Source organism: Scyliorhinus torazame, chromosome 3 (assembly GCF_047496885.1).
Source record: "Scyliorhinus torazame isolate Kashiwa2021f chromosome 3, sScyTor2.1, whole genome shotgun sequence".
Lineage (NCBI taxonomy): Eukaryota > Metazoa > Chordata > Chondrichthyes > Carcharhiniformes > Scyliorhinidae > Scyliorhinus > Scyliorhinus torazame.
This window is the reverse complement of record NC_092709.1, coordinates 164,293,999-164,308,332: the sequence shown is the minus strand read 5'-3', so window position 1 is coordinate 164,308,332 and position 14,334 is coordinate 164,293,999. Positions and strand designations below refer to the sequence as shown.

The following is a 14,334-nucleotide window of genomic DNA, read 5'->3' as shown; positions in this document are numbered from 1 at the left end:
ATCATCTTTGTCACCTCCTCAAAAAACTTGTTCAAATTAGTGAGGCACGACCTCCTCTTCACAAAACCATGTTGTCTATCGCTAATGAGTCAATTTGTTTCCAAATGGGTATAAATTATGTCCCTGAGAATTATCTCCAAATTTACCTTTTACTGACATGAGACTCATCGGCCTAGTTTCCAAAGTTTCTCCAAAATCTGCATCTCTAAAGTCTTTCAAAATGTCTTTCTGCATTCCGTGATCCCACCCAGCAATGATCTCATCTCCCCAAGCTAAAAAACAAATTATCTCTGCGGGCTGCAAAGCATATTAACTCCCCAGGGACTTTCTCAGTCAAACCACAGTTCATTAGCCCAGACTGAAAAACACATTCCTTTGTCAATTTCGCCTTCTGGCTGCTAAAAATACCCAGGCCCTGCAAAACAGAATTCTTTCAAAAAGAATGACCATTGCAGTCAATCACATTATAACCCCAGGCTTTTAACCCGTAAAATGACCAACGCTTAGAATCCAATATTCCTGAAGTCTTCCAGTCATCATATCTGGTATTGCACATCTACCTAAAAGCCATAGGGTGAACTATAATATATTTAATGTAAAATGTTCTTATTATTTTGTTATTTTCCCCTCTGCTCCCATTATATCCCTTGGTCTATATGTAATCTTCTCTGCATATCTTTGCCATTTGTAGTTAGTAACAAGGTAGCTAAAAGGTGTATCAACATTTCACAACCGTCTGATGTGGTAGTGCTTCCACTCTGCTCATATCTCCCTTGATGGTTTAGCTGTGCATGTAAAGAATTAAACCTATGCTCTTCTTTCCAGTGGGTTAGTAAATGCTGAATAAAATCAATCTTCATACCTTAAAAAATATACCATCAGCATTATTTTTGGTGATCATATGTTTACATTTATTTTGCTTTATAGATCACATCACTACTTTGATTCAGGGTGCAGTAGGGTACAACACAGATCTCGTGGAAGCCCTTGCTCATATTCAAGGTCACGCTCCAGATCACCTTATGGCTGTTATAGTAGACCCAGGTGAGGGAATATAATAGTGTAGAACCTTTTACTGTGTGCTATTAAACCAAACTTTATGAAGTACACTTCCCTCCTGATGTCAAAGCAATAAGATTAATACTTCACTGAGATTTTCAGGTAGGTGCTTATTCAAATAAATGTACTCATTAAAAAAAAAATCAACTTCCTTGTTAAAATCAGAGTTAATCAATGCCAACTTTGGGCATGTGCTTAATAATTACCTGAATGTCTAACTTATTTAGTCTAAAATTATTAATAAGTAAATGCTATTCTCTACATTGAAACATAGTCTATTGTGATGTGAACTACATCTGAGGGACGCTGCTCCTGTAGTACTAAATTACCGAGTTACAGGAAGCAGTATTTGTTCTGCATTTAATTGATTGAGAAGAATAACGGACAATGATATATTTTCCTTGACTACCCAAAATACTGCTAGTGATTTTCTTATTTACAGTTTATCCTGATTCATCAACTATACTTCTGATAGTTCCTCAATTCCTTGCTGCCATAATGGCTCTGCTACCATTTGTGCCTCTGAGTTCTCTCACTTCACAACCACTATATGTATGTACCTAGTTCTCCATTTTACACCATCAGATGTGTCTCAAGACTCCCAGCTCCGACACCTCTACTTTTATCAAATAATAATCTTAATCATGAGAGAGATTTGTCAATCTATCAGTAGGCATGTATATACCAGCCTCCCTCATGGTTTTTCTCACTGCTTAAGGTTGACCGGGGTGTCTTGAGTTTTAGTTCAGTGTGGGAGCAGCAGGTAATAAGCCTTTTACAAGGAGCCAATTAAAGTGAACCAGAGGACACATTTTGGGATGCATATAACAGCAGGAGGGGAAAACAAAAGTATTGTCCATTGAGCAAGTGTTTCAAGTTTTCTACATGCCAGCAAGCAGCAGCTGGATGTTTTATGTATGCAGGCAGCATTAGTGTCCAGTTCTGGTAAAAACTACATTTAGTCCTGCAAATTTGGTCTCACCGGTGAGGCTAAGGGCAAAATTCTCTGTTTAGGAGACTTGTTGACGCCAGGACTGAATTCCGTGCAGTTTGCCTTCCCGTTGTCGGTGCTATTTGTGGAGCAATTCAGGATAAGCAAATGGGCCAGCACTCTGTTGCCGCAAATTCCGAGCAATTCCCGGCCCAGCAGGCGTTCTAACCCCTGGGGCCAAAGTTAGCGCCAAAGAGGCTGGCAGCTGGAGCTGTTTTTAAGAAGTGCTCCGCTTACCACACATTCATTGCAGCCACCAGTATGACTCAGAGACAACCAGCCCCCCGAGGTCAGGAGTCTGACGTTGACCCACAGCTCCATACCAGTGAGGAATGCATGGACCCTCTTCCCCAGAATGGGCTGCAGACTATAGCCTGCCCTTCTGAATACTGCCTGGGAGGTGGTGGCAGAGGCATTCAGCGCTGCCACTCTCACCAGGAGGAGACAGCTGGTGATCCAGAGGGGTGGGGTCACGAGTAATTCCTCTGCCCTGAGAAAGGCAAAGAATCAGGGAGAGTTACAAAGGCTGTGGTGCAGGTGTCCTCTGTCTGAGGTGAGCTCTGCTGATCCTCTGCTTCCTCGGCAATGGGGCAGCACTTCCGAGAAGTGCCAACACGTGGTGGGCTCCTGATTGAGCTTGGCTCTTGATGATACAGTTGGGGTATGAGGGTGTCCAGAGGGATGGCCTGGGTGGGCTCCCAGATGATCAGAGGCCGTCTGACCATTTAAAGGACACTGGCAGCACTCAGCAATGTGAGCAGCCAGTAGCACCAAAGGGGTGCATTTAAAAGGCAGACGGCAGCAATGCTGGTCTGAGCCAGGCCACTCTGATCCAGAGTGGGATACCCCATGTCCACGGACGTGGCACCAAGTCACTACCCACTACTGCCCACAGCGTTTGCAGCCATCCCCCAACAAGCCTGATAGTTTTCCACAGTTTTGCAATGTTTATTAGCCATTTGCTCCCACTCCGCAGCTATGACACCCAGGCCACATCTGTAAATGCTTGTCGTAATTCATGCCCACGAGACCTCCGTCTGAGAGGAGCGGAGGACCACGGAAGGGCGGAGCATAATGTTTCCAAGCTGCTAATCACATTTAAACGTATGCAAATGCTGGTTTTGCATACCGACGCAGGACGCAGACCTCATTATCGCTACCAATGAGGAACTGGATCACAGCGACCGAATTGGCGCTGAGCGTCGACCTCAGTTTTGGCTGGACGCCCGGGGCGGGATTCTCCAATAATGGGGCTATGTCCCCACGCCCGCGTAGAAATGCGCATGAATCACTCTGGATTTATCTGGATAGGCCCCCTCCAGATCGCGCGCGCCCGCGGATCGGTGGCCCCCGATCAATAGCCTGGCCGTCCTGGAGGCCCCCCGGTGAATGATCCCCCCGCCCCCCCACCAGGGGGAACCATGAGAGAACCACACCAGCGGGAACTTGGCCAGCTGCACTTGGAGAATCGCCGCGTGGGTCTTTTTCAATGGCCCCTGGACCGCGCGCGCTGATTGGCGGTGATTCTCCGGGGACTGGAGAATCGTGGGAGCGGCGTCAGACATGATATTGGGTCTGATACCCATTCTCTGCCCCGTGCCGAGCACGATTACGGCGCAGAGGCACAGAGAATCCCACACCCGGGGCGAAATTCTCCGGAAACGGAGCGATGTCCGCCGACTGGCGCCCAAAACGGCGCAAATCAGTCGGGCATCGCGCCGCCCCAAAGGTGCGGAATGCTCCGCATCTTTGGGGGCCGAGCCCCAACCTTGAGGGGCTAGGCCCGCGCCGGATGAATTTCCGCCCCGCCAGCTGGCGGAAAAGGCCTTTGGCGCCCCGCCAGCTGGCGAGGAAATGACATCTCCGGGCAGCGCATGCGTGGGAGCTAGTTAGCGGCCGCTGACGGCATTCCCGCGCATGCGCTGTGGAGGGAGTCTCTTCCGCCTCTGCCATGGTGGAGACCGTGGCGAAGGTGGAAGGGAAAGAGTGCCCCCACGGCACAGGCCCGCCCGCGGATCAGTGGGCCCTGATCGCGGGCCAGGCCACCGTGGGGGCACCCCCGGGGCCAGATCGCCCCGCGCCCCCCCCAGGACCCCGGAGCCCGCCCGATCCGCCGTGTCCCGCCAGTAAGGTAGGTGGTTTAATCTACGCCGGCGGGACAGGCATTTTAGCGGCGGGACTTCGGCCTATTCGGGCCGGAGAATCGCGGGGGGGGGGGGCCGGCACGGCACGATTCCCGCTCCCACCGAATATCCAGTGGTGGAGAATTCGGCAACCGGCGGGGGCGGGATTCACGCCAGCCCCCGGCGATTCTCCAACCCGGCGGGAGTCGGAGAATCTCGCCCCTGATTTTCATCCCAATCGCGGTTTGCGTTTGTGACGTTGCAAGGTGGAGGATTTGCCCTAAGAGTCCAATGTGAAAAGCATCTGGACAGCCTGAACCCAAGTCCAAGTAAATATGAGTCCATAGTTGAAAACAATCCATAGTAGCCCCTGATTCATTAAACTATGGGAAATTGATATTTTAGAAAGCAATAAAATGTGTGTCACAAATGTTTGACATATCTGGGCACTGTTGGGACAAAGCAAAGGGAACTTTGAAATGTGAGCAAAAGATGTCGGAAATATTCAGCATGTCATATCGGGTCTTTGGAGAGAGAAATGTTGGAGTAATATTTCAGATCTTACCCACCCTTTGCCAGAACTTTCTCTTTCCATTGATGCTGCATGACCAGCTGAAAGTTTTACGCATTTTCTGTTTTTATTTTAAAGTTCCCTTTACTCTGTCTCAACAATGCACTGAAATTTCAGTTGCACATTGCTTACTGCACCCATTTCTGTTTTTATTTCAGTCTTTTTGCTTGTTTTAAATAGAGCTTTGTTAGGCATTCAATCTATCTTATGAACAACGTGGAAACAGGATCCCAAAGATGAAAAATTATGAATTCCTTAGCACTGATGTCCCTCACGTCGATGAGTACAAAAGCTCATCAAAACGTACAATATTAAAGGATTAGATCAAACATTGGTGTCATGGAGCAAAGTTGCTATGTTACTTCAGTGAATCTGCTGCTTTGTAAGTTGTTGAGGGATTTCTGCTGGTTCAGCACCTTAATTTAACTTCTGAGAAGGTGCTAGAAATATGAATTGTTTTCTTTTGCAGATTATTTTCTGTTCAGTGTAACTGACCTACTTCTGAAGTATTTGATCAATACTGTAAATTTCACAGTGACAATATGATTAAATGTGCTTTGTTGCAGTGACAAAATTACAGTTTTAGTGCATGACATGCAAACCCTAGATAGAAGGTGCTAAAACAACTCCTAGTATTGATTTACATTAGCGAGTACCTGGTAGTGCAATGATACTGCTCGTTGGTGTTCCAACATATTTGCATTGTCCTGTGGAAGGGTAGAACATAACTTCATATCCGTGGTTTCCTGTTCTGTAAAAAACCAACAGCTGGATGGTGAAGTGGAGGTGGCACAGTGGGTAGCTCTGCTGCCTCACAGCGTCAGAGACCTGGGTTCAATTCCGGCCTTGGGTGACTATGTGGAGTTTGCACTTTCGCCCCGTGTCTGCATGGGTTTCCTCTGGGTGCTCAGTTTCCTTTCACAGTTCAGAGATGTGCAGGTTAGGTGGATTAATCATGCTAAATTGCTCCTTGGTGTAGGTTAGGTTAGGAGGTTGTTTGGGTGGGTTGTGGGAATGGGCGTGGTGGGGTGCTCTTTTGGGGGATCAGTGCAGACACAATGGGCCAAATGGCCTCCTTCTGCACTGTGAGGATTCTATGAAGCAGCTAGTGAGAGTTTAGGTATTTCACAAGACGTGTGCAAGTAAAATCCCTTCCCACTGTCCTCAGAGATTTTGGCAGGGTCAATGCTGGAGGGAACTAGCCAGTTGCAATCACAAGGCGTCTGCTGGGATTGTAGCTTGTGAATTTTCGCCACAGTCATAGAATTTACAGTGCAGAAGAAGGCCATTCGGCCCATCGAGTCTGCACCGATCCTTGAAAAGAGCACCCACATCTCCACCCTATCCACGTAACCCAGTATCCTCACTTAACCTTTTTTTTGGACCCTAAGTGCAATTTAGCATGGCCAATCCACCTAATCTGCACATCTTTGGACTGTGGAAGGAAACCGGAGCACCCGGAGGAAACCCATGCAGACACGGGGAGAACGTTCAGACTCCGCACAGACGGTGTCCCAAGCCAGGAATCGAACCTGGGACCTGAGTTGTGAAGCGACTGTGCTAACCACTGTGCTACCGTGCTGCCCCTAGTCCTTTGAAGAATACTTCCCCCTAGTTTGAAGTTCAAGGAAGAATCACATAACAAAAGCTGCTATGTATTTCAAAGGTCACTCTGAATGTATATACCCCAGAACGTCCTCACGGCATCTTACACTCCACTGCTGTAACTTTACTGCATTTTTAGTTTTTGCATGCAAACAAGGCTGCCATTGAAGTTATGTTAGCTGAGTGGGAGAAGTCCCAAGGAAGTTCATTCCCACTGTGAGTATCTAAGTCTAACTTTGAAACACACTTAATTATCTGAGGTGCAATGGGAACCTTTCGAATGTGAATGCCTATTAATGTAAAATGAAGACGTTTCTACATAAAACACTGCGTGCACAATTTTGACTTAAAATTTTTCAATTGTTTCAATTTCTTCAGGTATGACAGCTATGAGGAATATGAAAATGAAAGGCTTAAGAGGGAGGAATATCGAAGAGACTATGAGAAACGTGAATTTGAAAGAGCAAAGCAAAGGGAACGTCAAAGGCAAAAGGCAATTGTAAGCACTGTAGTAGCTTTTATTCTAATTAAGATCTGTTATAAATGTAAGCATGACTTTTTGACTTCCTAAGATATTTTTTAAATCTCTCCAGGAGGAACGCCGTGTTATTTATGTGGGCAAAGTTAGGGGTGACATAACCCGTACGGAACTGAAGAGACGCTTTGAAGTTTTTGGTGAAATCGAAGAATGCACTGTCCATTTGCGTGAAGATGGGTAAAGTTACAAATGGCTACATTTTACATAGTAAATGTGTTCCTGAATAATCAAAATATGGTATTCATATAATAGCTCACAAAATAGTGTAGAACTCAGACATAGTAGGAACAAAATGAATCTGGAAAGTTGTTCATAATTTTAGAGTGTAAATGTGATTGGTATTGACTTATGAGTGACTAACTGGCAGAGCATGCCTTCCTGTCATCTGTGCCCATGGCCTTATTTATATCAAGATGTTGAGATGTGGGACACCAAATGGGCTTCCCAGTACAGCTCTCCAGATTAAGGTTGATCAATATTGTGGTATCTTGGTTGCCTTCAAGGTAAATGCTTGGGTTACAGCTGTGGAGATCAAACCTCTGGTAGCTACAGCCGAGATTATTTTGTGCGGCCAGGAGAATCACTCGTGCTCCTCCAGGCAACAACTGAATAATATCAACCATGCATTGACTGACCTCTTTGGCTTCATCATCTGTGGAAATGGTTGGTAAATTAGGTGCATGTTCAACTATTTCCTCTGTAAAATACAAAAGGGGTTCTAGGATACCGATTTGCACTTTGACGTGGATCCTCCAGCTGTAGTAGGCAAATGTTTTGGGAATCCAGCAGTGATTCACATTAGAAAATGGTGGCAGTCACATTGTCATGGCTAATAAGGTTACCAACTTAAAAAAAACACTTTGAGGTCATTACTGGCCTATTACTGCCAGACAAAATAAGTTAAAACTGACCCTAGAGTATGTAGATTAATAAAAGATCTTACTTATTTAGATTATCTCATGTTCCATGTCACTATTTAGAATAGAGGAGGGTGTTATCCCAGTGTCCTGTTGCAAACCCCTCTCAATTATTTTGATTGAAAACAGAGATACCAATAATTTATTTCATTGCTGTTTGTGGGATCTTTTGATTTGAAAAGTTGTTTCCACAAACAGGGTTCTACAGGTGGCTGGGTTACCTGCCCTATAACTGAAACTCACCCCGCTCCCGCGAGCTGCCCCACAGCCATTTAATGTTTCTGACCCTATCTGGGGAGGAAGTCCCACTTCTGATTGGTTGGCAGCTCTTTGGTTCCAACAGTACCACCAGGAATGCCCAGGCCTAAAGAAGGAGAGTCAGGACCTGGATGAAAGGTAAGTTGGGGTGGTTCTCAGTCAGGTCAGGACAGGACGTTTTGGTGGGTTGGGTGGGGTGGTGCAGGGGTAGGTGGGATGAGGGGGCGGAGGCTGGAGTACATAGTGAACAGCTGGGATGGGAGATGGTAGACCTTGGAGATGCCATCCAATCAGAAAGGGGGCTCATGAAGGAGATAGCACCTATTTTCCTTCTCAAAGCCCAAGTAGACATACCCGCTGAGCTTCCCACCCATCATCAACCTCCTCCCACCAGCTGAAAATTGCAGCCAGGTGGAAAGTGGCCTGAATTTGCATGAGAGCTGATCTGAGGCTTTGTCTGTCACCCATTAATTCATGCCCAAGCCTGGGGCTGGAAAGTCGGCAGCAGGAAAGGCATCCAGTGAATTGTACCCACTTCCCCACCTGAAAACTCAACCACAGGGGAACATAAAATATTGCCCCATGTTTGCCTTGTCAAAGCACTTCAAAGTGACTCCTCATCATATGTGAATCATTTTAACATGTTTCTATAATGAAGCAAGATTTCCTTCCTTTAATGTCTGACAGATGGAAGCCCACTGGGGTGGACTTATTATGTGTCTAATGTATAATTTGCAAGGTTAGCCGCAATGAGTGACATATATTACTTTTGCTCCGATTTTTTCCAGTGATAACTATGGTTTCATCACATATCGTTACACCTGTGATGCATTTGCTGCCCTTGAGAATGGACACACTTTGCGAAGATCTAATGAGCCCTCTTTTGAATTGTGCTTTGGTGGCCGTAGACAGTTCTACAAATCTAACTATGCAGATCTAGGTGAGATTGCATTACAATCAATATCTCTTGTGTTTTCAAAGAGAAAATAGGCATCTGAACTAAACTATTATATTCTTGCAGTTTTATTTAATTATTCATAAACGTTTGTTCAACAAAGACCATTTTGTCTTACATTACAGAATTACAGAATTATTACGGTGTAGTAGAAGGATGTTTGGCCCATCATGTCTGCACTGGTGCTCCAGATGAGCCACTTAGTGCCACTCTCCTGCTCTTTCCCCATAACCCTGTACATTCTTTCTATTCAAATAATCATTTAATGCCTTTTGAGTGCCTCAATTGAACCTGCCTCCATGACATTTCTAGGCAGTGCATTCCAGATCAGAACCACTTGCTGTTTGAAAAAGTATTTTCTTACATTGCATTTTCTTCTTTTGCAAATTACGTTCAATCTGTGCGCTCTCGTTTCCTTTTATAAGTGGGAATGGTTTCTCCCTATCTACTCTGTCCAGCCCCCTCATGATTTTGACTACCTATATCAAATCTCCTCTTAGCACTTTCCTTTCCAAGGGGAATAGCCCCAACCTCTCCAATCTATCCTCACAACTGAAGTTTCTCATTCCTGGAACCAGGGGTGGGATTCTCCGACTCCCCGCCGGGTCGGAGAATCGCCGGGTGGCGGCGTGAATCCCGCCCCCGCTGGTTGCCGAATTCTCCGGCGCCGGGGTTTTGGCGGGGGTGGGAATCGCACCGCACCGGTTGGGGGCCGTTGGCAGCGGCCCCCCCGGCGATTCTCCGGCCCGCGATGGGCCGAGTGGCCGCCCGTTTTCAGCCGGTTCCACCGGCGTAAATCGCAACAGGTCCTTACCGGCGGGACCTGGCTCAACGGGCAGCCTGCAGAGTCCTCGGGGTGGGGGGGGGAGATCTAGGCCCAGTGGGTGCCCCCATGGTGGCCTGGCCCGCGAACGGGGCCCACCATTCTGCGGGCGGGCCTGTGCCGTGGGGGCACTCTTTTCCCCCACAACGGCCACTGTCAACCTCCACCATGGCCGGTGTGGAGAAGAAGCCCCCTGCGCATGCGCCAACTCGCGCCGGCCGGCAGAGGCCCTTCGACGCCAGTTGGCATGGCGTCAAGCCCTTCCGCTCCAGCTGGTGCAGCGCCAAACACTCTGGCGCCGGCCTAGCCCCTGAAGGTGTGGAGGATTCCTCACCTTTGGGGCGGCCTGACGCCAGAGTGGTTCACTCCTCGACTCCGGGGTGGCCCGCCCCGCCAGTTCGCAGAGAATCCTGCCTCTGTTTTGTAATCCTCTGCTGCACTATCTCCAATGTATTTACATCCTTCCTAAAGTAATGTCCAGAACTGTACAAAATACTCCAGCTGAGGTCTACTTATTGTCTTATACAAGTTCAGCACAACTTTCTTGCTTTTGTATACTATGCCACTGTTAATAAAACATAGGATACTGTATGCTTTATTAACTGCTCCCCTCACTTGTCCAGCCACTTTTAATGACTTAAGCACATATACACCTTGGTCCCTCAGCTGCTGCACATCCACTTAGAGTTGTACCATTATTTTATATTCTCTTTCCATGGGCGACATTCTCAGACCCCCCGCCGGGTTGGAGAATCGCCGGGGGCTGGCGTGAATCCCGCCCCCGCCGGTTGCTGAAGTCACCAGCACCGGTGATTCGGCGGGGGCGGGAATCGCGGCGCGCCGGTTGGCGGGCCCCCCCGCTCGATTCTCCGGCCCGGATGGGCCGAAGTCCCGCCGATAAATTGCCTGTCCCGCCGGCATAAATTGAACCACCTACCTTACCGGCGGGGCCAGGCAGCGTGGGTGGGCTCCGGGGTCCTGGGGGGGGACGCGGGGCGATCTGGCCCCGGGGGGTGCCCCCACAGTGGCCTGGCCCGCGATCGGGGCCCACCGATCCGCGGGCGGGCCTGTGTCATGGGGGTACTCTTTCCATTCCGCCTCCGCCACGGTCTCCACCATAGCGGAGGCGGAAGAGACTCCCTCCACTGCGCATGCGTGGGAAACTGTCAGCGGCCGCTGACGCTCATGCGCATGCGCCGCCCGGAGATGTCATTTCCGCGCCAGCTGGCAGGGCAACAAAGGCTGTTTCCGCCAGCTGGCGGGGTGGAAATTACTCCGGCATCGGCCTAGCCCCTCAATGTTGGGGCTCGGCCCCCAAAGGTGTGGAGCATTCCGCACCTATGGGGCGGCGTGATGCCCGTCTGATTGGCGCCGTTTTGGGCGCCAGTCGGCGGACATCGTGCCATTTCCGGAGAATTTCGCCCCATGTTCTTCCTGCCAAAATGAATCCCCTCACACTTCTCCATATTGAACTTTAACTTCCACCAACTGCCTATTTTACTAACTTGTCTTTATCTTTTGAGGTTCTGCACTGTCTCCTCACAGCTTACTATGTTTCCAAGTTTTGTATCATCCGCAAACTTTAACACTGTTGGCTGCACGCCGAGATCTTGATCATTAATATATATCAGGGCCGGAATTCTCCGTGGTGGCATGAGGTGGCATCAGTGGGAAATCCCATTGACAAGCGGTGGGAAGATGGAATCTCGCCACCAGCGAACCGCACGGAGCCAAGAAGCATGCGGCTGGGGAACGGGAGAACCCAGCCCCAGGATTAATATATAGGTCAGGAAAATCAAAGGGTCACAATATCTTCTTTTTAATAAAATATTTTTATTCAAAATTCTTCCAATAAATTTTTACAAAACACTCCAGAAGGAAAGAAAATATACAAAAGAGAAAGCCAAAACTCCAGCCTCTTTCGGCTCCTGCACTCCTGGCTCGTCTGACACCCCGAATATTGCTATCCCCCAGCTCGGTTTTACCCGAGTATCCAAGACTCTGGACATAGCCCTTGCGAAGCCCCTGCAAAACCCCTCAAGCGCCAGACACGCCCAGAACATATGGGTTTTCTGGGCTCCCCGAACACCTCACACACCTGTCCTCTACCCCAAAAAACTTACACATCCTCGTCCCTGTCATATGCGCCCTGTGCACCACTTTAAACTGGATCAGGCTGAGCCTGGCACAAGACGAGGAGGAATTAACCCTGCCCAGGGCATCAGCCCACAGGCTCTCATCCAGCTCCTCACCCAGCTCCTCCTCCCACGTGCCCTTCAGCTCCTCCACCGAGGCTTCCTCCGCCTCCTGAAGTTCCTGGTAAATCGCCGAGACCTTACCCTCTCCGACCCACACGCCTGAAATCACCCTGTCCTGAATCCTCCGGGCTGGCAGCAGCGGGAATTCCCCTACCTGCCTCCTCACAAATGCCCTAACCTACATATATCTGAAGGCATTTCCCGGGGGTAACCCAAATTTCTCCTCCAGCGCCCTCAGACTGGCAAAATTCCCGTCAATGAATAAGTCCCCCATCCTTTTAATTCCCGCCCGATGCCAACTTAGAAATCCACCATCCATCCTGCCCGGTGCAAACCTATGGTTGTTCCGTATCAGGGACCAAACCGAGGCCCCCACCGCCTCCCCCCCCCCCCCCCCCCCCCCCACCGTGCCGTCTCCACTGCCCCCAGATCCTCAGTGTTGCCTCCACCGGGCCCGTGGTGTACTGCGTCGGCAGTAGCGGCAACGGTGCTGTCACCAGTGCCCCCAGGCAAGTACCCACACATGACGCCGCCTCCAGTCTTTTCCACGCCGCCCTCCCTCCATTACCCATTTCCGAATCATTGCCACATTAGCTGCCCAGTTGTAGCTACACAGATTCGGCATGCGCCAGCCCCCCCCGACTGCGCTTCAAGAACAGTCTCTTAACCTTCGGTGTCTTACTTGCCCATACGAACCCCATAATACTCTTGCTCACTCACTTGAAAAAGGCCTTAGGGATGAGAATAGGCAGGCACTGGAACACGACCAAGAACCTAGGGAGGACCGTCATCTTTAACGGACTGCACCCTGCCCGCCAGAGAGAGTGGCAACACGTCCAATCTCCTAAAGTCCTCCTCCATCAGATCCATCAACCGCGCCAAGTTGAGCTTGTGCAGGACCCCCCAACTCCTGGCTACCTGGATACCCAAATACCGGAAACTCCTCTCCACCCTCTTGAGTCACAGCTCCTCCAGTGTCCTCTCCTGACCCCTCGCATGCACCACAAAGAGCTCACTCTTCCCAACATTGAGCTTGTATCCTGAGAAGTCTCCAAACTCCCAAAGGGTCTGCATGACCTCTGCCATCCCCTCCACTGGATCCGCAATATACAAAAGCAGGTCATCTGCATATAACGAGACCCAATGCTCCTCCCCTCCCCGGACCAACCCCCTCCAGTTTCTAGACTCCCTTAGTGCCATAGTCAGCGGCTCAATTGCCAGGGCAAACAGCAGTGGGCACCCCTGTCTCATCCCACGGTACAGTCTGAAGTACTCTGATCTCAGCCAATTCATCGATACGCTAGCCACCGGGGCCTGGTATAGCAATTTTACCCATCCTATGAACCCTTCCCCGAACCCAAACCTGCCCAGCACTTCCCACAGGTACTCCCACTCCACCCGATCAAAGGCCTTCTCCGCGTCCATTGCTATCACTACCTCTACCTCACCCCCCCCCCCCCCCCCCCCCCCCCAGGCCCCCTCCGAGGGCATCATGATCACATTCAGGAGCCTCCGCACGTTTGCATTCAACTGCCTGCCCTTCACAAACCCCGTCTGATCCTCATGTATCACTCCCTGGACACAGTCCTCATCCTAGTGGCCAGGACCTTCGCCAACAACTTGGCATCCACATTGAGAGCGAAATTGGCCTATACAAGCCACACTGCAGAGGGTCCTTGTCCCGCTTGAGGATAAGCAAGATCAGCGCCCGAGACATCGTCGGAGGAAGAATCCCTTCCTCCTTCGCCTCGTTGAAGGTTCTCACCAACAATGGACCCAACAGTTCCACAAACTTCCTATAGAATTCGACCGGGAACCCATCCGGCCCCGGGGCCTTGCCCGCCTGCATACTCCTCAACCCCTTAACCAGCTCCTCCATACCGATCGGGGCCCCCAAACCTTCAACCTGTCCCTCCTCCATCTCGGGAACCTCAATTGGTCCAGGAACCGCAGATTAGCTCTCCCCTAACCACCGTCTTCAGCGCCTCCCAAACCACACTAACCGGTACCTCCCCATTATCATTGGCCTCTATGTACCTTTGAATGCATCCCCGGACCCGCCCACAGACCTCCTCATCTGCCAGCAGTCCCACATCCATGCGCCACAGCGGGCGCTGGCCCCTCTCCTCCCCCAACTCCAGCTCCACCCAGTGCGGGGCGTGGTCCGAAATCGCTATGACCGAGTACTCCGTCCCCTCCACTCTTGGGATCAACGCCCTACTCACCACGAAGAAGT

General features: G+C 49.7%; 1 protein-coding gene across 5 annotated transcripts in view; it reads left to right on the top strand.

Moving 5' to 3' along the window:
• The window catches only part of ppargc1a (peroxisome proliferator-activated receptor gamma, coactivator 1 alpha), a 1,145,293-nt gene that overhangs the window by 1,087,320 nt on the left and 43,639 nt on the right, over window positions 1-14,334 (top strand). For 3 of the 5 annotated variants that reach the window (XM_072496491.1, XM_072496496.1, XM_072496493.1), the window contains 4 exons: window positions 928-1,044; window positions 6,728-6,848; window positions 6,922-7,064; window positions 8,851-9,002. In XM_072496491.1, the coding sequence (XP_072352592.1) occupies window positions 928-1,044; window positions 6,728-6,848; window positions 6,922-7,064; window positions 8,851-9,002 (533 nt within the window). The remainder of the gene's footprint in view (window positions 1-927; window positions 1,045-6,727; window positions 6,849-6,921; window positions 7,065-8,850; window positions 9,003-14,334) is intronic. The other 2 variants (XM_072496492.1, XM_072496494.1) reach the window with 1 other exon arrangement.